The 27,880-nt window shown below is 46.0% G+C and overlaps 1 protein-coding gene across 3 annotated transcripts; it reads left to right on the top strand.

The window, feature by feature from the left end:
- The first annotated feature begins 125 nt into the window (after positions 1 to 125).
- SEPHS1 (selenophosphate synthetase 1) lies at positions 126 to 27,610 on the top strand. 3 transcript variants are annotated; one of them, XM_084781792.1, is made up of 9 exons: positions 126 to 467; positions 2,984 to 3,254; positions 9,109 to 9,212; positions 11,506 to 11,613; positions 12,733 to 12,887; positions 16,488 to 16,578; positions 18,550 to 18,649; positions 23,677 to 23,889; positions 25,680 to 27,610. In XM_084781792.1, the coding sequence occupies exons 2-9, from the start codon at positions 3,062 to 3,064 to the stop codon at positions 25,892 to 25,894; spliced, it is 1,179 nt and encodes a 392-aa protein (XP_084637918.1). In that variant the 5' UTR covers positions 126 to 467; positions 2,984 to 3,061; the 3' UTR covers positions 25,895 to 27,610. The 3 variants fall into 3 exon arrangements, with proteins under 3 accessions (XP_084637918.1, XP_084637919.1, XP_084637920.1); XM_084781793.1 differs by lacking the exon at positions 126 to 467 and adding an exon at positions 515 to 1,190; XM_084781794.1 differs by lacking the exons at positions 126 to 467; positions 9,109 to 9,212 and having other exon boundaries at positions 3,001 to 3,254.
- Positions 27,611 to 27,880: the final 270 nt, after the last annotated feature.

Genomic DNA, 27,880 nt, shown 5'->3' with positions numbered 1-27,880 from the left:
CTCTTTTTTTTTTTTTTTCTTTTTTTGCATCATGCAACGGATGCCACCGTTCCTTGGGTTTGCAACCCCCCACCCCTCCCCCGAGACCAATCATTGCCGCGCTCGGGCCTCTGCACAGCGCCCCCGCCCCCTTCCCGGGCCGCACGCAGCCACGGCCACCGCCGCCACCGCCACCAGCAACACCGAGCCGCTCCGGCCACCGGCCCGCCGCCTCTTAAAGGGAGGTGGCCGCTCTTAAAGGGACCCTCGCGCGCCCGGCCGGCGGGAGCGCGGCGGCCCGGTTCCCGGAGGGCCGCGCCCAGCCTAGGCCGAGCTCCACGCGGCGTCCGAGCGCGGGGCCGTGCCGCTGCCACCGGGGGAGCAGCATTTTTATTCAGGCGACGCTTAAGGGAGCCCGGCGCGCCCAGTGCATTGTGGGAGCGCCGCGGCCCGTTTTCGGGAGGAGGCGGAGGGCGCAAAGCGAGCCGGTAAGCGGCGGGCCTGGCGAGGGGGGGCGAGACAGCAGGCTTAAAGGGGAATATCGGGCCGCAGGCCCGGCGCGGCCGTTGCAAATCCCCCTCCGGGCCGCCCGGGACGACTGGGGAGCCGTGCACCGGGGCCCTTCGCGCGCCCTGCCTGGAGAGGGGCCGAGCCCAGGGTTTGGTGGGGCCGCTTTAAAAAAGAAGCGCCGCCCGCGCCGCTGCCTCCTCCGCCGTCGCCGCCGCCGCGGCACGCGGGGCCGGGGTTAGGAGGGAGGAGCGGAGGGGGAGGGCGGCGGCGGCCACGCAGGGGTTAATCATTTCGCCCGCCGACATTTTTGTGTGGCGGCGCGGACGGGGAGCCCGCGCGCCCGCGCGCGCGCTGCGCCATAGCCGCCCGGTGTCCTGGCGCTGCGCCTTGGGGCCTCCCCGCCCCCACTCGGCCCTCGCGTCCCTCCGGTCCCCGCCGGCGACGGTCCCCGCGGCCGCGGCGACGCCGAGGACTGTGGTGTGGCATGGCCCTGCCGCCGGCGGCCTGCCCGCGCCGCGGAGCCGTACAAAGAACGCGGCCCGCGCCCTTCCGTGCCTTTAAAGGCGGCAGCCTGAGACTTAAGGTGTCCCCCTGAGTGGCACCCTCCGCGCCCGGCCACCATGGAGGACAGGGGGTCCCGGCGTGCACGCCCCGGCGCCCGGGCCTGTGTGCACGCGCGGGGCCTCGGGGCCGGCGGGGAGGTAGGTCTGCGGCCGCACCGCACCCGGCTGCCTGAGCCCGCCCCGCGCGCGGCAGCGAAGGGGTTAAACGCGGTTTTAAATATTCATGTCATTGTTTTAAAGGTGTAAACATGTGGCTTCCAGGTCCGGAGTACTCTCCTCCACCCCCCAAAGCACAGCCCGACTTCATCCTCCCCAGATTGCTTGAGTTTTCTTTGAGGGTAGGCCCGTGTGACTTAGGTGTCCCTTGCACTTGGAGTTTTCTTGATGTAAGGTGGTTTTAAACTTTCCTTACAGAAAGTGTAGGAGCTAAAAGAAAGGGACGCTTCAGAGTCCTTTTACTTACTGCGTTTGGTTTGGGGGCATGAGGATTGGAGGTAGGAAAATTGATTACTTAGGAAGTGCAGTTTTCCCCTTTTGTACCTTGTGGAAGGTGAGGCAAGTGTTAAAAGCAAGAAACTTCTTGCGAAGGAATTTGCCGTTACAAATCTTCCTTCGAAGTTGAGTTGTAATTTGCACTTTTTCCCCAACTGAAATGACTTCAAAATTCCCATCTCAGCAACTTGCTTGGCTCACATCGCTCTTTGAGAAGTTTGGTTTCTTTAAATGATGTGTGAAATCCGTGTCTAGTTTCCCGCTGAAATTCTTGCTCATGGCGTGTTTGTCACGACGGTCTGGATTCCTGCCCAAACTTGGGCTTTGAGAATTTTACTTTAAATGAGTGATGTACTTCCTGGGGGATGGAAAAACTCTATAAATGGGAATTATATTCTCAATCATAAATTTTATAGGGGAAACCGACCCTAAAACTTGGGGTGTCTGTAGCCCTATGCCCAATAAAGCATCAGCCAAAAAGTTTGTAAACCCCGGGAGCACTTCCTGAATATTGATTTACCTGGAAAGGTGCAAACAGAAGAGCTTGTGGGGACATGCAGGAAGTGGTAGCCAGTACCATAATACTAGTGATTTCTTCGTGTGATACTGTTTTATTTGTAATAAGCACCGCCGTGTTTTGTCACTGGTGTGTGTACTGGTTTGTTGGGCTGGTTCGGTGTTTGCTTTCTAAGAATGCTAAAAACAGAACTTTGCACGCGTTCTCTTGAACACTACTGTGTTTTACAGCCAGTGGAAGTGTTTGGAGTTTTTTGTTGTGTTTGCTTTTGTTTTAAGTAGTGTCCTTAAGTGACTTCTCCCATCAGTATGGTACTGTGCTGTCTGGTTCAGTGGGAGACTTGTTTTTTGTTTTTTAATTAGGATTTCGTATCTTGAAGAGTATTGAAGGGCAGAGTGGTGCATACAGTTCCCAAGCTCTGGAGGCAAAGGCAGACAGATGCATCTCTGTAAGGCCAGCCTGAGTGAACTCCAGGGCAGCCAAAAGCATGCGTTTGTGCTTCCGTTTCTGCGGTTTCTGGTGGCTGTTGCACTATTTGGTGTGAGAGAGCAAAAGACAGCCAGAAGTTTTCCAGAAAAATCACTGTAGCGAGGACCTCTGCGTTCTAAGCAGAGAACTTTCAGTTATAGTGAATCATGTTCTCTGAGCCCTGCATCCATGAACAACTTTGGAGAGTTCACTGCCAAGTGGCAGGTGTCACAAGAGCTTGCCCGAGGAGCCGCTGCTAGACCCACGAGCCCTATCAGGTCTTCCTAGGTGCCCATGACGGCATTACGGATCACCCTGACTGACTGTTTCCCTGTGGTCTCGGCAGCCTTGGCCCTGGTACTTTCCCTGGTGTGTGTGCATTTACTTGATTCTTGACAACTGCTGGCTCAGAGTTTTTTTTAACAGTGACTTTCTGTGTTTTGGTGGCACCTAGGTGGAGCACAAGTAGAAAGTCCAGTGGATCGGAAGAGGGAGGGCAAGGCTGAGCTGCGAAGAGTGTGGCCCCAGAACCATGTCTGCTCGGGAGGCCTTTAACCCAGAAAGTTACGAATTGGACAAGAGCTTCCGGCTAACCAGGTTTACTGAACTGAAAGGCACAGGCTGCAAAGTGCCCCAAGATGTCTTGCAGAAATTGCTGGAATCTTTACAAGAGAACCACTTCCAAGAGGATGAGCAGTTTCTGGGAGCTGTTATGCCACGACTTGGTATGTACACCAATGCTTTGATGCTCTAAGACGCAGAAGTGTGGTCAACAGTCAGTCAACAGCCAGATTCTCCCTTGTGTTGCTTTGACTTTTAAAGTTCTGTGGGAAGATCTCAATACTCTTAATGCCCCTTATCTAAGGGGAGAACTGGAAAGCCTCAGGGCATGTGGTTGGCAGGTTGTAAATTACAGGTATCTATGTGGCGGCGTTACACTACAGGAAGACTTTTTTTTTTTTTTTTTTACTTTTAATTTTTTTGGTTAGCTGGGGATAAGTAGAAGCTCCTTTCTGCCGCTCTCTCATGGCCTCTACAGTGTTGTGCTCTAACCCCGCCCTAGTATCCTAAGAACAGCATTACAGGGAGTGGCTGGGCCCTAGCAGGATGCAGGGGCTGAAAAGTTGCAGGTGGGCCACACAAGGCTGCCGTAGACTCAGGAGAGAAGACTGGAGAAAAATCTTGTTTGGTAAAGTTTGAGGACCTTAGTGAGTCTGATCCCCCGAACCCGTGCCTTTAAAAAAATGGGTGTGTGGTGGAGTGTGCTTGTAATCCCAGCACTGGGAAGGAAAAAACAGGTGTGTCCCTGGGGCTTGCGGGCCAGCCAGCCTAGCCTGCTTGCTAATTCTCAAGTCAGCTGACAGACTGTCTCAAAAAAAGGTGAACCATGTCTGGGACTGACACCTGAGGTTGAACTCTGGCCTGCACATGCATATCCACGCATGTGCTCTACCCATGTACACCGTCCAAACACTCTCAAAGGAGAGATGGCAGCATGAATTTGAAATTGACCCCAGAGTTCCGAGTGGCACTGAGGTCCCTGTTGTTTTCTTTTCTAAGTTCTTCATATCGTCCCTTTCTCAAACACAGAGCTCAGAAATTGCAGGCTCTGAGATATGGCTCTTCGGTGTATTTGATTATGTGCATGACGTAAAGCTGAGAGGTGTGGGTGTGTCCTGGGGTTGGATGTCTTACAGTTACAGAGTGACTTGATGAGCTTTCTTAGCTAAAGTTTGTATTTTACTTCCCTTGCCTGTGACTTTTTTAAAAAATAATTTATTTTTATTTTATGTGCATTGGTGTTTTGCCTGCATGTATGTCTGAGGGTGTCCAAACTTGGAGTTGCAGACAGCTGTGAGCTGCCATGTGGGTGCTGGGAATTGAACCTGGGTCATTTGGAAGAACAGCTGTAAACTGCTGAGCCATCTTTCCAGCCCTGCTTGTGACTTTGTTGTGAAGTCTTGTCTTAGCACCTTGGCTTTGCCCTGAAGCGCTTGTTTCTTCCAGGGATATAAAGCAGATGGTAAAAACAGAGTTGCTTTGGTTGAAAGGAAAATCTAAACCCCTAGACAGAAAAGCAGGTATAAGAATACAAAGGCCGCAGGTCTGATTACATAGAACTTCTCCCCCTCCCTCCCTTCCTCCTCCTCCCCAAATATGTATATGGGTGTTTTGCTTGCATTGTGTATGTGCACCATGTGCATGCCTAAAGTCCAAGAACCTCAGAGGACAGCATTGGATCCCTTGGACTGGGGTCACTGACAGCTGCCGTGTAGGTGTGGCAATCAAACCCCGGTCCTCGGCCAGAGCAGCCAGTGCTCTTAACTGCTGAGCTATCTTTCTGGTCCCCTTCATAAAACTTTTGAGAAGTAAATAAAATTTAACTTTTCCTCAGAAAAATATAAATCCCCTAAATTTGATCATAGGGTGATTCCAGGATTACGCCCTTCCCCCAGGGTGTCACTATATAATTCTGGCTGTCCTGGAACTCACTATGTACACCATATTGGCCTCCATCTCAACAGAGATCCCCTGCCTCTCCCTCCCAAGTGCTGGAGAAAGGCGTGCCCCACTATTGCTATTCTCTAAATGGTATTCTAGCTCTCTAAATTGTATTATTTAAAGGATGAGCCAAAAGACCCTTAAGATCTACATACTTACTAGTATTGCCCAAATGCCTTAGTTAGGGCTTTCATTGCTTGGATGAAACTCTATAGGCATGGTGTTCCTGTGCGCTGTGTAAATGCTGACTTCCGTGCCCTCATCTGGTTGCAATCCTTGTTTTGAGAATCTCCTGTCTAAATTTTACTTCCCAGTTGTCCCCTGACATGTTGATAAAGCAGTTTAACAGCCAGTCACTGAGGAGAGGAGAGAATAGGACCGGATCTACTGCCAGCCAAGGAGCATAGGAGGGAAAGAGAAGTGAGACTCAGCCTCGGGTAGAGAGAGGTCCAGGAGAAGCAACGAGGAGAGCACAGCTGGAAAGAGAAAGCCAGGAATGTAACTCTCTCGGGGACTTTGGCAAAGAGGAAGTCAGACTAGAATACAGTAATAACTGTGCAGTATTGTGCTGGAAAGCTTATTAAATAAATAACACAGTCCAGTCTCGGTTATTTGGGTGCTAGCCAGATTAAAAGAGAAACTGCAGCACACAATTTTAAAGCCAATACTAACAAAACACTATGACCAAAAAGCAAGCTGGGGAGGAAAGCTTATTCGGCTTACACTTCACGGCGCTCACTGTTCATCACCAAGGAAGCTTGGGCGGGAGCCTGGAGGCCGTGGAGGGCGCTGCTTACTAGCTTGCACTCCATGGCTTCCTCAGCATGCTTGCTCATGAATCCCAGGACCACCAGCTCAGGCTTGGCAGCACCCACAGTAGGCTGGGCCTTGCCACATCAATTCAGCCTTACCCCTGGATATTTGGTTTTGGTTTTGTTTTGTTTTGTTTAGAGACAGTTTCTCTGGGTGACCCTGGCTGGCCTGGAGCTAGCTCTGTAGACAAGGCTAGCCTTAAACTCACAGAGATCGCCTGCCTCTGTGTCTTGAGTGCTGGCATTAAAGGTGTGCACCAGCACCTCCCAGCTACAGCTTGATCTTATTTATTTATTTTTGGTTTTTTTGTTGTTTGTTTTTTTGTTTTGTTTTGGTTTTTGGTTTTTGGTTTTTTTGAGACAAGAGTTTCTCTGTGTAGCCTTGGCTATCCTGGACTCACTTTGTAGACCAGGCTGGCCTTGGACTCACAGCAATCCCCCTGCCTCCGCCTCCGGAGTACCACCACGCCCAGCATGAAGGCGTTTTCTTAATTGAGGTTCCACCTCTCAGATGACTGTAGCTTGTGTCAAGTTGACATAAAACTAGCCACTCCACTGAGTAAAGGAGTGTCAGGAGCTGGAGAGGCAGCTCAGTGGGCAAGGTGCCTGCTGCACAAGCATGAGCACCTGAGTTTGGCTCCCCAGCAGCCATGGAAAGCTCGGCATACCTGCTCCTGTCTACAGCCACCACTGGGGGAGGGGGAGCAAAAGCAGATAGATCTCAGGAGGCCAGCAAGTTTCTGAGTCTGAGCTTTCTGTGCAGCATGATAGAAGACAACATCCTGATGGGAAAACACACACACACACACACACACACACACACACACACACACACACACACGCTATTGAAAGTAGGTGTTTCTTAGAACCAGTCCATTTATTTTCTGTACTCGGAAGCTGTCAAGCATGAGTTACTGGTACTATAGTATGATCATAGTGTTCTTTTATTCATTCATTTGGTTGGTTTCTTGAGACACAGTTTCTTTATGAGGTCTTGGATAGTAGATTTCACTCTGTAGATCAGGCTGACCTCGAATTTAGAAACTCACCTGCCCCTGCCTCCCAGGATTACAGCGGGTGTGTTCTTGACAGAAAAGTTTCAGTCTTTGAGAAGACCTGGACTTTCGGTAGTTTAGCCTGAGCTTCGCACTCTTGCACTTAATCTCCCCTTGCTCTGTTCCTGTACCTGGACTATCCCTGACTTTATATTTGAAGCTCTGGTTTTTCGAGACCTATTGCAGGCTTACCCCTTCTTTCCTTACAATGTCAGAGAGGGGGTGTCTGTGTCTGTGTGTGTGTGATCAAATCCAGAGCTGTATGAATGCTGGACAGACACTCTTCCAGAGCAATAGCCCCCACTTCCCAGATACTCTCCTGGCGCCCTTTGTGATGGAGGTAATAGTCCTGAACGCCTGTGTCCTCTCTGTAGAGGTTCATCTTCTCTTAGCAGTTCTCTTTGTCATGACCCTCATGACGTACAGTAATATATCATTAACCTAATTACATCCACAGGCTAGGCTGGTACCTGGAGCTCTTCCTGTCAGCTACACACTCAAGTTTCAGGAGAGTCCTCTTAGCGAGCAGTGCTGGCGCACACCTTTAGTCCCAGCACTAGGGAGGCGAAGGCAGGTGGATCGCTGGGAGTTCGAGACCATCCTGGTCTACAAAGCAAGTCCAGGACAGCCAAGGCTACACAGAGAAACCCTGTCTCGAAGAAGAAAAAAAAAGAGTCGTCTTCTTCCATGTGCCTCTCTAAATTTGTCCAGATTGGACTTCATGCAGTGGTCTGGCCTCTCATCAGCTTGCCAAGGTCTCCCCTGTGTGTTAGTGCTTCACACATTGTGGCAGGGTACAGATCTGACCTGCCATGTGCTTGTGAATAAAATCACACTGGAGCGCAGCCTCACTCACGTGTGGACATACTACCTATGGCTGCTTTGGTGACAGTGGAGTGTTTGTCCCAGCTTGCTTTCCTGCTGCTGTGATAAACACCATAACCAAAAGCAGCTTGGGGAGGAGAGGGTTTAACACAGGTGTCCCTCAGCAAGGGAAGCCAAGGAGGGGAGGTACTGTGTGCTGGCTTGCTCAGCTAGCACTTTAAGCAGCCCACGGCACCGGCTCAGGGATGACACCGCCCACAGTGAGCTAGGCCTTCCTGTATCAATTAGCAATCTTGTAGATATGTCCACTGGGCCAGTCTAATGGAGGTAATTCCTTAGTTGAATCTCTCTCTTCCTAGCTCTGTCTAGATTTGTCTCCTGTTGACAAAAACTAGCCAGAACGTTGTCAACCGTAATCTAGGGCTGGCTATCTTTTTATAAGATCCTGCATTTCCAAAACATTTTTACAGCATCAGATTAACTACCAAGTCCCCAACTTTCCCACTCCAGGGAACATCAGGACGAGATATCAAGTACAGTGCTGTCGAAAGGAAATGGGATGGGCTCACAGCCAGCCATCCTAGCTGAAGCTGAATTGGTTGTGTCTAGGTTCAGTGAGAGGCCTTGCCTCAAAAAATAAGGTGAGAGTAAGATTGAGGAAGAAACCAGAGGTTGACCTCTGGCTCTGGGTGCATACATGTGAACATACAAAAATATGTATGAATACACAAAGATGTAGAAAGTGTTTTGGGAAAACTAAAATAAATGATTAAGTCATGTAGGTAGTGTGAGAATAGAGCACAAATACTTTTGGAAAAATAGAATAATACCTAGGATGTTATATAATGGCATCTAGGTAATTAATATTTCAAATAGCTATCAATAAAATAACAACAATTCCATTTGTGCTGTTGTCACCTTCAAAGAAATTCTCTATAAGCCCGGTGTGGTGGCACATGCCTTTATTTCCAGCAGTTGGTACACAGAGACAGTATGATGTCTATAAATTTAAGGCCAGCCTGGTCTAAATAGAGAATCTAGGATAGCCAGGGCTACATAGAGAGGCTATCTCAAAACAATAAAAAAGAAAAAAACCAGGACTATAAAATAATACAGGCAAACAAAACCACTTCAGTAAGGTTCAAATTTTATGCCATATTACAGTCTTGGTGACTAACAATTTTATTTATACTTTCTGTCCTCTGTTGGTTCTGTTTCATGTTTTTGTCAGTTGTGCTTTTGGTTGGCACATACAGAGTTTGGTTGGCAGTGTGGTGTTCGCTGTCTTATTGTAGACATCTTCCTTCTCAAAGAGCTACTCGTACAGGATTAAATGCCTTTTTTTTTTCTCCTTATTTTGTGGGTGCTGGCAATCCGCCTCCCAGGCATTGGGATGGATACGTGCGTCATTCCCTTGCGGCATGGTGGTCTTTCCTTGGTTCAAACCACGGATTACATCTATCCTATCGTCGACGACCCTTACATGATGGTAAGTTGGACCTCATGTGCAGTTGTCATTGGATCTACTTTATGTATTTAGTTTTGGTTTGGGCTGGGTTTTGTATGTGCCTTTGGGTTTGGGTTTTGTGTCTGCGTGTTGTTTTCCATTTTATTACTGTACCATGGATCCTACAGTCATGGTGGGCTAGCCTGCCTCTCCTCTCACACTTGACGCTGCTGTTTAGAGACAATGCTAGTGGTTAGTGGTGCTCTCTGCTCTCTTTGCTCCCTGACATTTGTAAAGTTTACTGCTCCTGTGTTTCTAGCTGGAAGTGTCGCTGTACTTTTTTATAACAAAAGTGTCATTTCTGTGTTTCCTCCCACAAATAAAGGAACGTGGGAATCTCATCACAATTGGACTTCCCCCACACCAGTATTTTTCTGTGTAGCTCTGGCTGTCCTGGAACTCTGTGTAGAGCCTCAACACTCAGAGGTCTGCCTGTTTCTGCCCCCACTCCCATGCTGGGATTAAAAGTGTATGCCACCATCCATGGCTCACTTAAAATTGGATTTCTTGAACCTTTATTCTTGTAAATGTTGGGGTAAGTGGGTTACCACCTACCCAGCCACCCACATGCCCACTCACCACTGGATTCTGTGCCACTCTGTGATCTAGCTAACCAGCACCCAAGTGAAAAACTGAGTATGGCAGCACACACCTCTAGTCCTAATGCTGAGAAGCAGAGCAGGAGGATTCCTGGGACTTGCTGAGCAGCCAGTCTACAGGTTCAGTAAGAGACCTTGTCTTGAAAACTAAGGTGGAGAGTGACTGAGGAAGACAAGGTATCAACCTCTGTCCTCTGTGCACACGCGCGTGCACGTACACATGGAGTTCCAGCTGCTGGTCATGCACTGTGAGGACACATTGTCCAGTCATTTGTTACGGGCTTCCACTAGCAGCCTTTTAGTCTGCCTAGTCTGCCGCCAACTTCTCTCCCAACAAGAGAAGCCAGTGAAGAAATAGGAATATCTCCCTTGTTTAAAGTGCAAGCTCCTTCCAGGGTGAGGAACTGAGCACACTTCCCTCTTAGGTGCAGGGCGAGGAAACAAGTCAGACCCTGCCCAGACTCTGTCCTTTTCTAGTTCTCTTAGAAGCATGCAAGAGCAGCCAATCCGGGTCTGCCCTGTGGCCCGTGATGCAACCTGTACTTCTGCTGTGTTGACCGTGGCACTGCAGAGCAGCCTGGGATGTGCTGCTTTCGTGTTGGTTTTCCTATGGCAGAAGAAAGCCTCCTTATCTTTCCCTTATTTTACTGTCTATAAAAAAGATAATTCAGTTGACAACAACTTCCAGAGCAGTAGTCTTTATCCCTCATAAAGCAATACTAGGAAATGCTTTCTTCAATCTTACTTTAGGCCCCTCTGCTTCTTATTTCTCCTCTATTTTTTTTGTATCCTGTTTATTCCTTACAGCTTTAAAAAGAAGCTGCAAAAGTTTCTCCCCTACTCCTTCTGTTTTTTTGTTTTTGTTTTTTGCTTTTGTTTTTTAAAGATTTATTTATTATGTATACAATGCTCTGCTTGTATGTACACCTGCAGGCCAGAAGTGGGCATCAGATCACAAAGTAGATAGATGGTTGTGAGCCATCATGTGCTTGCTGGGAATTGAACTCACGACCTCTGGAAGAGCAGTCAGTGCTCCTAACCTCTGAGCCATCTCTCCAGCCCCACCTTCTGATTTTTTTAGACAGGGTTTCTGTATATATAGCCTTGGCTGTGCTCGACTCACTTTAAGGGCCAGGCTGACCATTAACTTATAGAGATCCCCTTGCCTCTGCCTCCCAGAGTATTGGAATTACAGGCATTGCGCCACCACACCCCGCTTGCAAAAATTAATTAATCCAACAATTAAAAATAGGCGAAGGCCATCTCCTATTCTATAACCACCCAAAGCGACACTTCCTATGGTCTGCCACGAGTGATGGTTTCCACAGTCGCCTTTAAGTGACTATATCAGGCCTCTCCTCCCTGGGCTCTCCTAGGCCATCAGTGCTAACTGCTTCTCTTCTGACCAGCCCCCAGCCTCACACCCCACTGTACCCCAACTTCATCCAGGGCTCTGAAACTTAGGCTGGGAAAGAATATGAATGCTTTGTTCGGGGTAAGTGGGTGGCCTGACATGACAGTTAAGTGAAAGTAACCAGCTGAGAGCCACATCCTGGGAGATGCCCTTCCTGGAAAGTCCCAAGTTCTTGGAGACCATTGCTTTGTAGGCTCCATCTTTGTTTCTACAGATGGAAAATCCTCAGCTGTGCTTTCTCACATCTCTGCTCTCTTCCTAGGGCAGGATAGCATGTGCCAATGTCCTCAGTGACCTCTATGCAATGGGCGTCACAGAATGTGACAATATGCTGATGCTCCTTGGAGTCAGTAATAAAATGACCGACAGGGTAAGTCAGAGGTTCACTAACGGTCTTTGGTTTAACTTGGCCTTTACAAACATGGCCTCCCGGTATTGGGCATTTATCTGTAAATTAAAATGTACCTATCTGCTTTTTCGTCCTGTTCCTTTCCTCTCTTCTGGGTAGATAGAAAGCTCCTGCCCCCCCATGTGAGGAGGAAACTTAAAAGCTTAACTGTATTCACAGTATCTTAGTGCCAGGCCTGTGGCCCAGATACCTACTTGCTAGTTCAGAACTCATGATGCTCAGATAGCAAGCAGTCTGTTGGGGGCCAGGGCCTCATGCTTTCACATGCTCATGTTTCTGTTACTGTCTAGCAGTCTGTCCTTTTACCTATTCTTTGAACAAGGGATGAATTTCTATTTAGGTTGTTTTTATTTTTATTTTATGTGCATGAGTATTTGCTAACATACATGTAAATATGCTATGTGTGTGCCTGGAACTGGAGCTGGATACAGTTGTGAGCTGCCAAATCAGTGCTGGGAACCAAACTCTCTTCAGGAGAAGCCATGAACTTAACCATTGAGCCATCTCTTCGACCCCACTACTTAGATAATTCTTGACAAAATGTGTTTTTAGTTCTTTTCTCTTTACATATCCCCCTCCCCCAGTCAGCATGCATGATTTACTGATAACCCAGTTTTCCATGGACATTTTTCCTAGTAGTTTGTACTTTGACCAGTAGTACTTAGTTGTCTCAGCAAGGGCTTTGCTGGGGGTGTGTTACTTTGTATTTCTCAGCAAGTCTTCCCATTTCTTGCCTTGAAAACAGGGCTGCGTTTGTGTAGTTAGCTTGTCTGGTGTTCTTCAGGACCAGCAAAAAGCTGACTTCTAAAAGTCATCTGTCTCTGGGCCAGGCCTATGGGCCAAGGCTATATTATCCCCCTACTCTCTTCCCTGGGCTTCACTTTGTAACCCCGACACCATCCAGTATTTGATAACACATTTAGGGCAGGAAACATTCCCTTGCTTTGTTGCACTCTACCTTGTCTGTCAGCTTTGGTTCTTTAGAGGTTTTTATCTTTTTGTAACTGCAAATATAGGACCATCCTTTAGGGTTTTGAACAGAATTGCATGACTTTTCATCTGTGTTCTTTTAAACCCTAGGAAAGGGATAAAGTGATACCGCTAATTATACAGGGTTTTAAAGATGCGGCAGAGGAAGCAGGAACCTCTGTGACGGGCGGCCAGACGGTACTAAACCCCTGGATTGTTCTGGGAGGAGTAGCGACAACTGTCTGCCAGCCCAATGAGTTTATCATGTAAGTTGGCTTTTGTTTCATGCTGAAACCGGTTTTTCTCTCATTCTCTCTAAAAATAAAGTATATTAAGGCATCCTCCACTTGCTGTATAATGACTCATTTAAACTGTGCAGTTGGGTTTGGCCTCTCCAGGGTATAGAATTGCGAGTGTCCCTTAACCACTTTCATCGCCCTTAGCGGAAACTTTCCCACATCACTTGCTGGTCCTTCAGATATGTCTTGGTTGGTTTTACTTTGTAGATTAGCAAGTATTTTTATATTCATAGGTTTTGTAGCATATATCAATACTTCGATCCTATTCTTGAGCAATTTTAGGCTTTGTAAATTTCGTTTAAAATACAGCATGTTATTCAGCATTTTATTTGTTTATTTTTTTGGCTTGGCTTTTTGAGACGAGGAGTCACTCTGTGTCCTCTGTATCTCGTACTGACCTCAAACTCATCCTCCGGCCTCCACCTCCTCTGCAGCAATTGCAGGTACAGGCCACCTCCGCAGCTTTTTGGTTTTGCTTTACTTATTGTACTTGGGATTGGACACAGCTTCCTGTGTCTGCTAAGCAGGTACTGCACCACTGAGCTCTACCTCTGTGTCAGCGTTTTAAGTGTACAGTTGATTGGTTTGTGAGCGTAGTCTTGAATTGTCATCACCCTGTCCAGGGCCCAGAACGTTTGCATCCTTCACAGCAAGCCTGTCGGTAAGGATTTGCTTATTCTGAGCACTTTATATAAATGGAGCCATGCTCTGTTGGACATTCTGTGTCTGGCTTTATTCACCTGCCATGTCAAGTTGTAGCATAAATGCATGAACCCATAGTGTGTTGTTTTATTTATTTTTTGTTTGTTTGTTTGGTTGGTTTTTTGAGACAGGGTTTCTCTGTGTAGCCTTGGCTGTCCTAGACTCGCTTTGTAGACCAGGCTGGCCTCAAACTCACAGCGATCCAACTGCCTCTGCCTCCTGAGTGCTGGGATTAACGGCGTGTGCCTGTTTTGTTTTTTATTTTTAATGTTTTGTTTTGTTTTTCGAGACAGAGTTTCTCTGTGTAGCCCTGGCTGCCTGAGAACTTGGTCTATAGACCAGTCTAGCCTCGAACTTCCAGAGACCCACCTCTCTCTGCTTCCCTGAGTGTTGGCATTAAAGGTATATGCCACCACCACCTGTATCCATGGTGCTTTTTTTGTTTGTTTTTGTTTTTTTTAGAGATTTATTTATTATGTATACTGTGCTCAGCCTGCATATACTCCTGCAGGCCAGAAGAAGGCATCAGATCCCAGTATAGATGGTTGTGAGCCACCATGTGGTTGTTGGGAATTGAATGCAGGACCTCTCGAAGAGCAGACAGTGCTCTTAACCACTGAACCATCTTTCCAGCCCCTCCATAGGGCTTTTTTTATGGCCTAATAAACTGTTGTTTGTCTATACCACAAGTCTGCCCATTGATTGGTAGACTTTTCTAGTTGTTTTCTCCTGTTATTATGAACACCCTTCAGGTATAGTTTAGATTTGTTATTTTTTGTGTGTACAAAACACAAGTTCTCCACATCCCCTCAAGAAGTTGTTTGATGATGTCATTCTCGTTCTGCTCATAGCCAGCATAGTGAGTGTAGGTGGCTGTCTTAGGGTTTTTATTGCTACGACGAAATACCATGACCAAAAAGCCAAGTTGGGGAGAGGGTTTATTCAGCTTACATTTCCAGATCATAGTTGATCATAGGAGGAAATAAGGACAGAAACACCAAAACCTGGAGGCAGGAGCTGATGCACCAGCCATGAGGGTACCATGAACTATCTGCTTCTCATGGCTTACTCAGCTGTTGTGTGTGTGTGTGTGTGTGGTTTTTCGAGACAGGGTTTCTCTCTCTGTATAGCTTTGGCTGTCCTGGACTCGCTTTATAGACCAGGCTGGCCTCGAACTCACAGCGATCCTCCTGCCTCTGCCTCCCAAGTGCTGGGATTAGAGACGTGTGCCACCATGCCCGGCTCAGCTTCTTACAGAGCCTAGAGCACCAGCCTAGGGGTGGCACCACCCACCGTGGGCTGGGCCCTCAGCTGATCACTAATTGAGAAAATGCCTTACAACTGGATCTCATGGAGGCACTTTCTCGACTGAGGCTCCTTCCTCTCTGTTGACTCTAACTTGTGTGAGTTGATGCACTAAGCTGTCGAGTACAATGGCATCCCACTGTGGCTTTGATGTGTGTTTTCTTGATGACTGGAAATGGTGAGCTTCCTGTCTTGTAGCTCGCTTTCTTCAGGGTTGGGGAGCATTTCTCTGTATTCTTTGGAGAAGGATTTCAACACAGATTGTCACTTTCTGTGTTCGATGTTAAGAAAAGGGACCCTGCCCCATTTTTTGAAGCTAATAGAAATTTCATTTATTTGTTTTTACCTTTTATTCATTTATGCATTTGTGTGTGTGGTGGGGACAACTTTCAGGAGCTGATCCTTCCCTCCTGTCACATGAGTCCTAGGGATTGAACCCAGGTCCTGAGAGTTGGTGGCAAGCACTTGTACCCATTGAGCTGCCTCACTGACCTGTGTTTGAGCTTTTGATTAGTCACTAGTAGGTACTGTGTTAACCTGGTCAGAATTGAAAAGACTGGACAGTGCACGGCCCTGCCGTGTGCTGAGGCTCGTTCCCCGTCCCAGGCACCCTCTTACTAGTTCTGTGTATTTGCTATTGACATTTCGATTGTGTTTGGTTATGGTGACACTTCACTAATGCTCCAATTGTAACTCAGAACAGATCAATATGACTAGTTCTAGGAATCCCCAGGTCAGGTGGACTGTGCCGGTGGTAGTGGCTCTGCCAGGTTCACGCCGCAGTGGCGAACACACAGGCCAGGTCCCCATATCCTGACTGACAGTGGCTTTACAGACTTCATCTTTGCTCTTCTGCTTTGTGGTTTGTGCATGTTTGTTTTTCCAACAGGGAGCTGAACCCCAGACCTTGTGTGTGGCCGCAGCTCTCTCTAGAGCCAGTATTTAGGGCTGAGTAAAGGAGGCTTTGTCTTCCTGTCGTAACCTTCTAAGTAACTGAGGTGACAAGCGCAGCCTCCAGCTTCTGCTCGGTGGTTCGAATCTTGCTCCTAAGAGTGAAGTTGAGCACTGTTCACATTTCACTTTTTTTTTTAATTAGTGGAAGCTTCTTTTTCTACAGCAGCTGAAGGCATTCCTGTTAAGCATCCTGCATCTCAGTTGGGGCTTCCTTTTCCTAACAGATGGCATGTATGGGGCAAGTGTGAAGACCAGAGCTCTGTCTCCAGCAGCCACATAAAAGCTGGGTGTTAGTGCCCACTTGTAATCCTAGCAGGGGTGGGCGGACACTGGCAAGTCCCTGTTGCTCACCAGCCAGCCAGTCTAGCCAAAATGTTGAATTCTGGGCTCATTGAGAGACATTGTTTCAAAAAACTAAGGTGGAAAAGATGGAAGATAACACCAAGTATTGACTTCTGGCTTCCCCCTGACCAATACACATTCATAAACACCAACATCACCCCTAAAAAGAATTAGTGCAAAAACATTTAAAAAAAAACAAACAAGATTTCACGTTTGTCTGTTTGGTTAGTCTGACTGGAGCATTCTCTTTTTTCTCTTCTTCAGGCCAGATAATGCAGTCCCAGGGGATGTGCTTGTGTTGACAAAACCCCTGGGGACACAAGTAGCAGTAGCTGTGCACCAGTGGCTGGATATTGTAAGTAAAGCGCTGTTCAGGAGTGGGCGGAACACTTAGCTTTCAGAGTTGCTTTTTTGTTCTTTGTTTTATTTTGTTTGTTTGGTTGTTTGGTTGGTTGGTTTGGTTTTTTGAGACAAGGTTTCTCTGTGTAGCTTTGGCTGTCCTGGACTTGCTCTGTAGACCAGGCTGGCCTCTCAAACTCACAGAGAGCTGTCTGCCCCTCCCTCCCTAGTGCTGGGGTTAAAGTTAAATGCACCAACACGCCTGGCCCAGAGTTGCATTTTAGTTTCAGAGGGTTTTTTTCTGTTTTGTTTTAATTGGGGGACGTTAGGCAAGTAAAAACCTTAAATTTTACCCCATAAAGTTATCAGAAGATGACTCATCCGTACTCCTAATGGAGATGTGATTGAGCTAATGTTTGAAGAAGGTGAAGCCCAGTTTGAGGCATCAGATTAGTAGGGTCGGGGATTGATTGTGTTAGCCGCACTAAGAACATGTAGGTGTGGGTCTGGTGGAGAATGAATAGAAGGACGTTGCTCCTAAGGGTTATCCCACTGGGACTAGGCTGTATTTTTTTTTTCTATAACAATTTACAGTGACTTAAGATTTTGCTGTGTCCTCACATGTCATGGTGTATTTAATTTCTATAGCTATCACCTGAAACTAGTTGGGAAAAAAATACTTATGTCATTTATTGGCCTTTTATTGTGGTTTGATATAGCCACTAAGAAAGCTCAGAGCTGGAGCAGTGTCTCAGCAATTGAGAGCCCTGGCTGCTCTTCTCTGCACCCACATGGTGACTAACAACTCCAGTTCTGGAGGCATACCATGCCCTCTTATTTATGTTTTTCTGAAACAGGGTTTCTCTGTGTAGCCTTGGCTGTCCTAGCCTTGCTTTGTAGACCAAGCTGGCCTCGAACTCACAAAGATCCACCTTCCTCTGCCTCCGGAATCCTGGGATTAAAGACATGTGCCAGCACACCCGGCTCATGTGTTTTGTTTTGTTTATTTAAAAAAAAAAAGTTAGTTTTAGAATCTGTAGTCTGTAGAAAGGCAAAGAATAATAGGTACAGTCATCAGAGTGGATGCTCCTTCTGTGAGGAGTTGGAGTATTCCTGATGTCCAGCTGTGGGCGGGAGGTGCTTAGAGCCACACTCAGCCTCGCATGTGCATGCAGGCTCTACCATTGAGTATTGTTTAGTGGGTTCAAGACAGATAAGTGAAAATGCATGACGCATACAGCAGTTAGTGCCATGAGCATCATCATGGTGTTAGGTTCTTTGAGAATCAGACAAAGGCCTTTTTGTCCCTTTGATGATGCCTCATTCACATCCATGTGTAGCAGGGCAGCTTCATTGCTGCGTCAGTGCCTCAAGTAAAGAAGGTGTGACATAAAAATGGAGGCCATCACCCTCCTAGAGGAAACGGGGAAGAGAGCCAAAGGCATGGAGACAGTTCCACCCTTGCTTCCTGCAGTGTTGAAGGTTTTGTGAATTCCAGGCAAGCGCTTGCCTGAGCTATATGCTCAGCCCTCGAAAACAATGTTAAGGAAGGGATTACACTTGGCAAAATGAGGGCAGGTGGAACTGTGTGGCCTGCTAGGGTTACGTATCCAGCAAACTACGACATTCTACTGTGGGCACACAGGATAAGCAGACGATGCGTGATGACCGTCCCACTGAAAGATGCTAATCTCATATACCATCGACTTAGAACGTTGCTGTGTCTTGACATAGGAGGTAAATCAAATTTCCAGCGACTGAGGTGTGGCTCAGCGGTACAGGATATGCAGAGCAGGTGTGAGGCCCTGGGTTTGATCATCAGAAATATGCACACATAGAGACACACCCAGTCCCTGAAGATGACTAAGACAAGTATTCATTTTGCAAGCAGTTAGAAGTAAAAGTGAATCACATTCTCTCTCTCTCTCTCTCCCTCCCTCCCTCCCCCCCCCTCTCTTTTTCATCTCTCCTGTGTTCCTATGGCTAGCCTGAAAAATGGAATAAAATTAAGCTGGTGGTTACCCAAGAAGACGTAGAGTTGGCATACCAAGAGGCAATGATGAATATGGCCCGGCTGAACAGGACAGGTATGGGGCAAAAGCCATCCTACCCAACAATTCCACCTACTGGTAGCCAAATATTTGAATATATGACCCTGTGGTAGCCATTACTCATTCCACAATTACACAGGCTTTAAGAGATAGTGGTTTCTTTTACTTAAATTGAGAGATGTAAACAAAACAACCTTACTATGTAAGATTTTTATTCAATTATGTAAAAAAAAAATCACAAGTCAGGTGCTATATAGTAGTGAAATGTTGCCCTCTTTTCCTTTCATGAATGTACATGTTTGAAGTTGTGTAGGTGGGTATATGCATGTGTGCAGGCATAGAGAGCCTTTGCAAAGGTCAACTATGAATGCCTTTTGCCTTGATTTTTGAGTTAGGGTCTTACTGACCTGGAGTTCACACTTAGGCCAGGTTGCCAGCCTAGCCACCATGCCCAGGTTTTTTTACTTGGGTTCTAGGGGTCTAATCCATACTTTACTGACTGAGTCAAATTCATACTTTCTCCCTGGCCCTAAATATTGTTTTAATTGTAGTCAGAAAGCTTCTTTGGCCATAGACAAAACCTGTAAATAAGAGGTTTAAATAAAGTTACTCTAGCTGAGCGGATTTTGCCCACGGGCTTTGAAATGTGTCAAGGAAAGACAGGGCATTTGAAAACTGAACTAAGATGAACCGTTTGTGTGGTTAAGTGCTCAGGGGACCTATCCCATTTCAGGGAAATGTTTGCATTTACACTCACTGGTCAGGCAACACAAAGATGTCCAAGCTACTCATCACGAGCCCCTTGAGCCAGAGCTAAGTCTGTACATGCAGGTGGTGAGTTAGCCGGGCCATTCATTACACATGTCGCTAGCAGGTTTCCTCTTTATCACAGCTCCATGTTCTCTACTCACGTGTACAGTGTGCACTGTGGGACCACCCCTGACCTAGATCACATGTGTCATGTTCTTTTTTGAAACAATGTATCACTATAAAGCCTTAGCTAACCTCTAACACCCAGAGATGAACCTGCCTCTGTCCCCTCGGGGCTGGGATTAAAGGTGTGCACCACGATGTCCCTCCTCCTTTTTTGGTTTATGTTTCTCTGTGTAACAAGCCCTGGCTCTCCTGGACTCACTTTGTAGACCAGGCTAGTTTCAAACCCACAGGCATCCACCTGCCTCTGCCTTCTGAGTGCGCCCAGCTCCCTCAGATAATTTTAACAATGTGTCTCCCAAGCTTTTAGCTTAAAATGTGAAGGAGGGGCCTTTTTTTTTTTAACTTCAAAACAATAAATATTTAGGGTAAGACAAATTACTCATTTGCCTATGACCTCTTTATTTTTGTTTTGCTTTTTTGAGACAGTCTCTGGGGTGGCCTCCACTGACCTTGAATTTTAATCCTCCTGCCTCTATCTCCTGAGTGTTGAAATAGCGCTTACGTACTGCTAGGGATCAAGCCTTGTCTTCTGCAGCCTGACCTTACTCAGGCGTTTTCTTAATTGGTGATCCCTCCAGCTTCTGCTAAATTGACATAAGCCAAGCCAGCATACCAAGGCAATCACTTGATATAGTTTAATCTTTTTTACTATGTCTTCTTGTGCCTGTATATATGAAAACATGTGTGCCGGTGCCCTGAAGGCTAGAAAAGGGTATCAGGTTCCCTGGAGCTGGAGTTGGAAGAGCTTGTAAGCCTGTTGACATGGGTTCTTGGAGCCAGACTTGAAGTTCCCGGAGGAGCAGTACTGAACTGCCGAGCCATCTCTCCAGCCCCTGCTTTTTAGCATCTTAACTCTTTTATTGGTGTTTACACCATTTAAATATTTTATATTTATATTATATATATTATATTTTGTGAAATATTTTAAATATTTTATAATTAAGCAGAGAGCACTTACTTCTCTTGGGTCTTAAAAACTCTAAGCACTATTTCTAGAGTTTGTTTTTAGTTTTTTATGCACTGCTCCCCTGACCCCATCACTACCACTGTGTACCTATATGAATACAATATATGGATGGGCACTGTGGGGCTTACGTGAAACCCAGAGGACAATCTTGGTTTGTCCTCACCTCCCTCCTTATGTGAGGCAGGGCACATGTTCGCTGCCGTGTATGCCAGCTCTAAGAACTTGTGCCCCTGCCTCTTGTCTTGCCTTAGGAATGCTAGAAATGCAGACACACCATAGGGCTCAGTCATAGTCCATTCTAGGGAACTGAATTCAGGGTCATATGTTTGCATGGCAAGTGCTTCTTCACTCAACCATTTCTCCAGCTACTAGTGTCTTCATGTAGAAATTTGCTACATTTGGCAGTAGAGCAAACCTAAGCCAGCAGAGCCAGCTACTTAGGAGCCTGATGAAGGAGGGTCAGGCCTGCCTGGGCATAAAGTAAGTTTATACATCTGAGCGATGTGGTGAGGCCTTGTCACAGACATCTAGGAGGAAGAAAAATGATGCAGTTTTTGTTATTGTTTTGTTGTTGATTTAATTTTCAGTACTATGTATTGATATTACGTTTGTTCCCCTTCCTAGAAAAGTTTTAAAAACCAATACAGATCAATAGAGAAATATCAACCCCTCGTTACAGTCTCTTGTCTCCACTTGACTCCCATTAGAATGAGTTTACTTTTTATGACTGTGTGTGTGGTTTTCGAGACAGGATTTCTCTGTGTAGCCGTGGCTGTCCTGGAACTCACTCTGTAGACCAGGCTGGCCTCAAACTCAGAGATCTGCCTGCCTCTGCCTCCCTACTGCTGGGATTGAAGGCGTGCGCCACTACCACCCAGTGGCAGGGCTTACTTTTTTTTAACCTTTGTGTTTTCGCTTTGGGAGATTTTTACCTATGAGTACCCTACAATAATTAATCTCTCATTAATGGAAACTGTTTTAGGAAATGCTGTTACAATTCCACAAAATACTTGATTTAGCTCTTCACATAGGAGGAAAACAGTTAAGGAAAGCACTTCCCCGTGTAAAGGGAACGATAACCTGACGGTTGTGATGGTTCTGATAAGTAACCGATAGTGAGTCCCGCACACAGCCCTCACTAGCACTGCTTGAATAGCACCTGGGAGTTGGAGCTGCTTGTTACTTGAAAGGTCTACTTAAATTAAATTTCGGTGTATAGCAGTTGTACATGATGTCATGTTTATGTATCAAAATGCATTGAAATGTGCTCACTGAAATAGAAATGTAAAGATAGTTGTGGAATGTGTTTCTTGTTTAGAGCATAAAATATCTTTTGTTAAAACTTGTTCTAATTGAATAAGGCTAAATGAATACTGTAACTGAAAATATTTTGTAAGTCTTTGCAGTGTTTTTCTTTTAAAAAAAAAAACTAAAAACTAAAAAAACAGCTATTGCAAATTATATTCCTGATTACACAGAACTTTGTAGTTATTTTTAAATCATTTTTATATTTCCTTAAAATCAACAGCAAAAAAAAAGTACAGAAGAAAGTTATACATAGTTGTCCATCTCAAAACAGCTCCAGTTTGCATTTTTACATATTCCTCCAGGGCTTTAAAAATCATTTCCCTGCAACTTAGTTGTTGCCTTAAGCTAGTGGTCAATACAAGCCCACATGCACTGAGTGGCTGCTCTTCCTCCTGATCATTTGTGTGTCACTAAATAGACTAGCACACAGGTGACCAAATAATGCTCTACTAGAAAGGCAGTCTACTTCTGAACAATCCATTTTAAAATGAAACTTCTCATTGTCTTTCCTTACTAAGAAAGTAGAGCTGTGGCCGGGCGGTGGTGGCACACGCCTTTAATCCCAGCACCTGGGAGGCAGAGGCAGGCGGATCTCTGTAAATTCAAGGCCAGGTTGGTCTACAAAGTCAGTCCAGGACAGCCAAGGCTACCCAGAGAGAACCTATACACAAATGCAACCCAAACCCCCATACACATAAAATATTAAAATAGTCTTAAAATAAAAAAGCGAGATGAATGTCACCTGAGGAACACCTGCAGTTGCTTCTGGACTCCACATGTACACATACATGTACACACAGAACAAAAGCCAAGGCACAAGGTGGGAGAAAATCTTTGTGAAATACATTGCAGACAGTGGTCTGGTGGCCAAAATTCATGACAAATTCTTAAACCCCCAACATAAGAAAACAACAATTAAAAACAATTCAAAAGATATGAACTGACACTTCATCAGAGATGTCTTGGCAATAAGACATCCAGAGATGCTTAAGGTTATATGTCCGGTGACGTACTTAGGCATCTGCCACAGTTCCAAACTGCAGGCACCAACAGCACCAAATGCTAAGAAGGAACTCTTGTCATTTGCTGGTGGGAATGCAAAATGCACATCCACTTTGCACCACCGTTGGGCTGCTTGTTGGAGCACTAATGCTATTGTTAAACATATGATCCAACAGTGCTGTGCCTGACTGCCTACCCTAGAGGAGGAGTCACTCAGAAATCTGCACACATTGTTTACAGTGCCTTTGCCAAGCTTAGACACAGCCAAGACAATTGCTCAATGAGTGGACAGATAAAATGGAACATCCAGATGGTGAAATATTACTGAAAAGTGTTCAAAGGGGCCTGTCAAGCATGAAAGCACCAGGGAAAGCTTACTGCACATTGCTAAGTGAACGAAGTCTGAAAAAACATGACCTTCCTGAAAAACAAAAGATGAGTGGCTGCCAGGGCCAAGAAGGGAGGAAAGGATAGTAAAAGAGGCCCAGAAGGCCAAAGCAGTGACACTACTTCTCATGGCGCATGTTACACATTTATAAACACACAGTGGGGCTTCATATGGACCATGGCTCCTAGGTGACGACACTTAGGAGGTGAGACTTTGAACTCAGGCATTCTTTAAACATGTTAGTAGATTGTAAGTCAGCTGTGACAGGTTTCCTTCTGTGGAAACTATTTCTTCTATAGCCATTTCACTTTCTAGGAAGTTGGTCTTGATGTGGCTGAGTGGCGTAAGCTGCAGTTGGCTTGGCATTGACTGTTTTAACACTGCTTTCTTGTGCCGTCTCTCCTTATGGAGAATTTGAGTGGGGGAAAGATGGGTTTTCTCAAGTCCTTCTGCCTCTCTCAGCTGCAGGCCTCATGCACACGTTCAATGCTCACGCAGCTACTGACATCACAGGCTTCGGGATTCTGGGCCATGCACAGAACCTAGCCAAGCAACAGAGGAACGAGGTGTCGTTTGTGATTCACAACCTTCCTGTGCTAGCCAAGATGGCAGCTGTGAGCAAAGCCTGTGGAAATATGTTTGGCCTCATGCATGGGACCTGCCCGGAGACATCAGGTACAAGGATTCTGATCTCTGATTGAGGGTTCTACTCAGTGAAGCTAAGAAAGCAGTCACCTCGGGCACCAGAGCCCCACTTTGTATGGGGTCTGGCCTGATAGCCATGCCTACCTACCCTTCCTGTGATTGTAGTCTCCCCCAGTGTGACTGAACTGCTGTTTGGAGTTGAATGTACCTGTGTTCTCCTTTTTGGTATAGTAGAAGACAGAAGCTCAGGAAAAGATAGGTCACATCTGACTCACTGGAAACTTAATCCTTGAACTCAACAACCATGGATAAGAAAAGCCCACTGCTTTTTAAATTATTTATTTATTTTCCCCAAGACAGGGTTTCTCTGTGTAGCCCTGGCTGTCCTGGAATTCTCTGTAGACCAGGCTGGCCTCAAACTCACAGAGATCCACCTGCCTCTGCTGGGATTAAAGGCGTGTGCCACCATGCCTGACTTGCTTTTTTTTTTTTTTTAAACATTTAAATTTGGTGTTTTAGCAGAGCATCATGGGATACTACTCAGGAAGCAGAGCAGGATGGTTACAGGCCTAAGCCTGATCTGTATAACATAGCAAAGCTCCGACAGTGTCAAGAAAAGAACCAGGCATGTTTTGTAGTCTTAGTGCTTAGGAGGCCGAGGCAGGAGGGTGACATCAAGGGTGTGGTCAGCCCAGGCTATGCACTGAGACCTAGTCTCAAAATCAGAGTTTCTTTTAAGAGTGCAGTAGTGCTGTTCACTGTTGGACCATCTCTCTGGCCTCACACTACTCCACTCCAGAGCAGGGGATGTTTCTGGCACCCACCTCTGGCAGCTCACACCCGCCTGTAATTCCAGCTCTGGAGGAGCTGATATCTTGACCTCACTCACACCTTCACTCATGAGTATAGACTAATTAAAAATATTAGTGATTGTTTTTAAAGTGTGGTGTGGCACAAGTACTGTGTTTCCGAGTGCCATTTCCCTTTTGCCCGTGTTCTCCTTGACCTTGCTGCCTCTGCTGACCTTGATTTCTACTTACCTCTTTTTTCTTCAGTCTTTCTCATTTCCGCTTCCTTTTCACTATAACTATGTGTTCACACATTTCTAGACCCAGCTTCTAGGCAACTGGTCTGCATGGGCCTGGGTCCCTAAAAGAATCTGGTATCATGCGAGAGGTGGTGCCTACAGAGCCCTCTACCAGGACTTGGCATCCTCCGCTGCTCAAAGCAAAGGAGTTAGACAACCCCTTTAGCGGCTGGCTGGCTGGCTGGAGCAGTGTCTGCCTCCTAGTGGGGACCAAGTAAGCATCGCATGAATTAGCGACCACAGTCACTTGGTTTGTTCCTTTGTTTTCTAAAATAGAATGTGTTCAGTAAGTTTTTCCCTGTTACTTAGAAACTCACTTTCTGGGCTGGCTGGAATCATGAAGGAACGTTGGCATTTTTTAGTGTTTTGCAGACAGTTAAGACTAGTGCCTGGATGTCTTCAAGTAAAGACTCTTATGAGTTTTCAGGGTAAAAAGAAAGTTTAAAAAGTATTATTCTTGGTAAGATGAGGGATCCATGCAGGGAGCACCCTGAAAGGAGCTGTTCTCGTGTGCAGTGGATGGCCAGTGTCCTGTGTGGTTCAGATAGGTCGTTCTCCGTCTGACCTTAGCTTGGTTGTTAGTGTTTCAGTGCAGTAGGAGTTTACCAAGAGGTGGCTTAACTGTCTCCAAAGCAGACCAGCCTCTCGGTGTAAGTAAGCTTTGGTAGAGGCACAGACGCCGGCTGCTCTCCCAGCACCACACAAGCAGTGACCTCTTCGCTTTCTTTGCCAGGAGGCCTACTAATCTGTCTACCACGTGAGCAAGCAGCTCGGTTCTGTGCAGAGATAAAGTCCCCCAAATATGGTGAAGGCCACCAAGCATGGATTATTGGGATTGTAGAGAAAGGCAACCGCACAGCCAGAATCATCGACAAACCTCGGATTATCGAAGTTGCGCCTCAAGTAGCCACGCAAAACGTGAATCCCACACCTGGTGCCACCTCCTAATCTAGACAGAAATAGCTATTTGATTTTGTTTTTAAATAGATCTATTTCCTTTATCATCACTTCAATTAAAGACTCTAAGAACAACAAAATCTCATTGTGTCTACACATCTGGTGACCTTAGGTTGGTTTGTGAGTGGATGCAATTAATAAAATGAAATCCATGGCCTTCTTTTCCTGTTACATTAACTGAAGATGCACCCAACCTCGAGGCAGCTCCTGAGCTGAGAATGGTATTGTTATCCAGTACCGTTGATTCATCTTGAATCTTTAGATGCGTGTCTCCTGCCGCACAGGCGCTTTCTAAGGTGCTTTTCTGCCACACAGGCATTACTGAGAGGACTGTCACCCAGCAGTCACGTCTTCTCATTTTCTACTTACCGTATCAGTCTGGTCTTTTTTTTAAGTGTCTCAGTTGACATTCTAGAAAGACAGAATTGGTAAGTGACATGATGGTCTCCCAGTAGTCAGAGGGTTGAGTGATTTCCTTTTAAGTTTTTGATTTGTAAAGCTGAGTCTAAGAGCTGCAGGGCATTGCTCTGCCCCAGGACATGCTCCACTAGCTCTCTCAGTTCAGCAAGGCGAGGAAACTGCAGGGAAAGCGCTTGGAATACAAAAACAAACAACACAGCTTTCCTGCCACTTGCGCTAATACCATTAGCCGCTTTCCTTACCAATAGGAAAAAAGATACTTTTTGCAATGTAATTAGATGTTCTATAGTGTGACCAGGACCTGCCTTCCGATTAGAGGGTTCGTGTATAATGCTCATTTATACTTCAATATCTAATTTACTTTGCAAATAATTTTTAAATATAATCAATAATAAAGACTGTTCTGTGGATGGTAGGGTAGTGTTTAATACATTTTATATTTTGTATAGTGATTTCAGGCCTCTTGTTTAAAATCAGCAGCTATATAGCCTAATTCTTAGCATCATTTTGTCTTTGCCCATATTTTTTGTGCACACAATTTGTGATTTGTGTTTAAAAAAAAAAAACTCATTGCCAACATTGCAGCTCAAACTTAAAAGTTGTTATTCAAATAAATATTTAATTTTTTTAATTGCTCTTGTATAATCAGATGCCCTTTTTGGTATTATTTTAGAAGCATTTGGGAGGGTTTTGCCTAAAATACAATTTATTGGGGAAACTAGATTTTAGTTTTATAAACTTTTAAGTCTTTCATGGGACCTATATTTTCTTGAATTAAATTTTGTAGTTCTAGAACAAATAGGCAATCTACAAAGGTGTTATCTGTGGTTCTTAAAAACAGAGGCTTCCTTATCTTCCAGCCTAATAAGCAGCTGGGGGAATTCCCGTCTTTAAGCACAAGGGCACTGGGTCTGCAAGTACCGGTCTTCAAAGAGAAAAGCATCCCGTCTTCAGGTGTCACAGTGCTTCCTGCTAACTGGCCCCAAAGCGGTGCTCTGTAAGCTCACCAACTCACTCCTCAACACAGAAAACCAGGAAGTCACCGCTGGGCTAATGGAGCTCCCTGAAAGGAGGCGGCAGCGTACTGTGTCCTTCAGGAGCCTCTGGACCTCTTGTGTACACCCACAGCTGGAACTGAAGCCACTGAGTCTGGCCTGAGCAGAGGACGCTGTCACAGGGACACCGAGTGGACACTTTATAGCAATCTATCTGATGTTGGTGCTCAAAAGTACACACCAGTGGTCTGCAAAATAAAATGTGTTGGAACCCTCTTGAGTGCAGAAAGCATACTGTTGGGCTTGCTTCTGTCTTTATTTTTATTTGTATTTTTCCAAGACAGGGTTTCTCTGTGTAACCTTGGCTGTCCTGGACTCACTTTGTAAACCAGGCTGGCTTCAAACTCACAGAGATCCACCTGCCTTTACCTCCTGGGTTTTTTTTTTAAATAGTAAGTGAAACCAGAGCTAATTTTGTGTGGTTTGTCCCCAAAGCTGGTGCTTTTCTTGGGAACAAACCTGGTGAGAGGAAGTTAGGTGGTTAATGACCTGAACAAATCAC

The sequence above is a fragment of the Acomys minous genome (assembly GCF_964271855.1).
Source record: "Acomys minous genome assembly, chromosome: 5".
NCBI lineage: Eukaryota > Metazoa > Chordata > Mammalia > Rodentia > Muridae > Acomys > Acomys minous.
The sequence above is the reverse complement of the archived record's forward strand: the minus strand, read 5'-3'. Positions and strand labels throughout refer to the sequence as shown.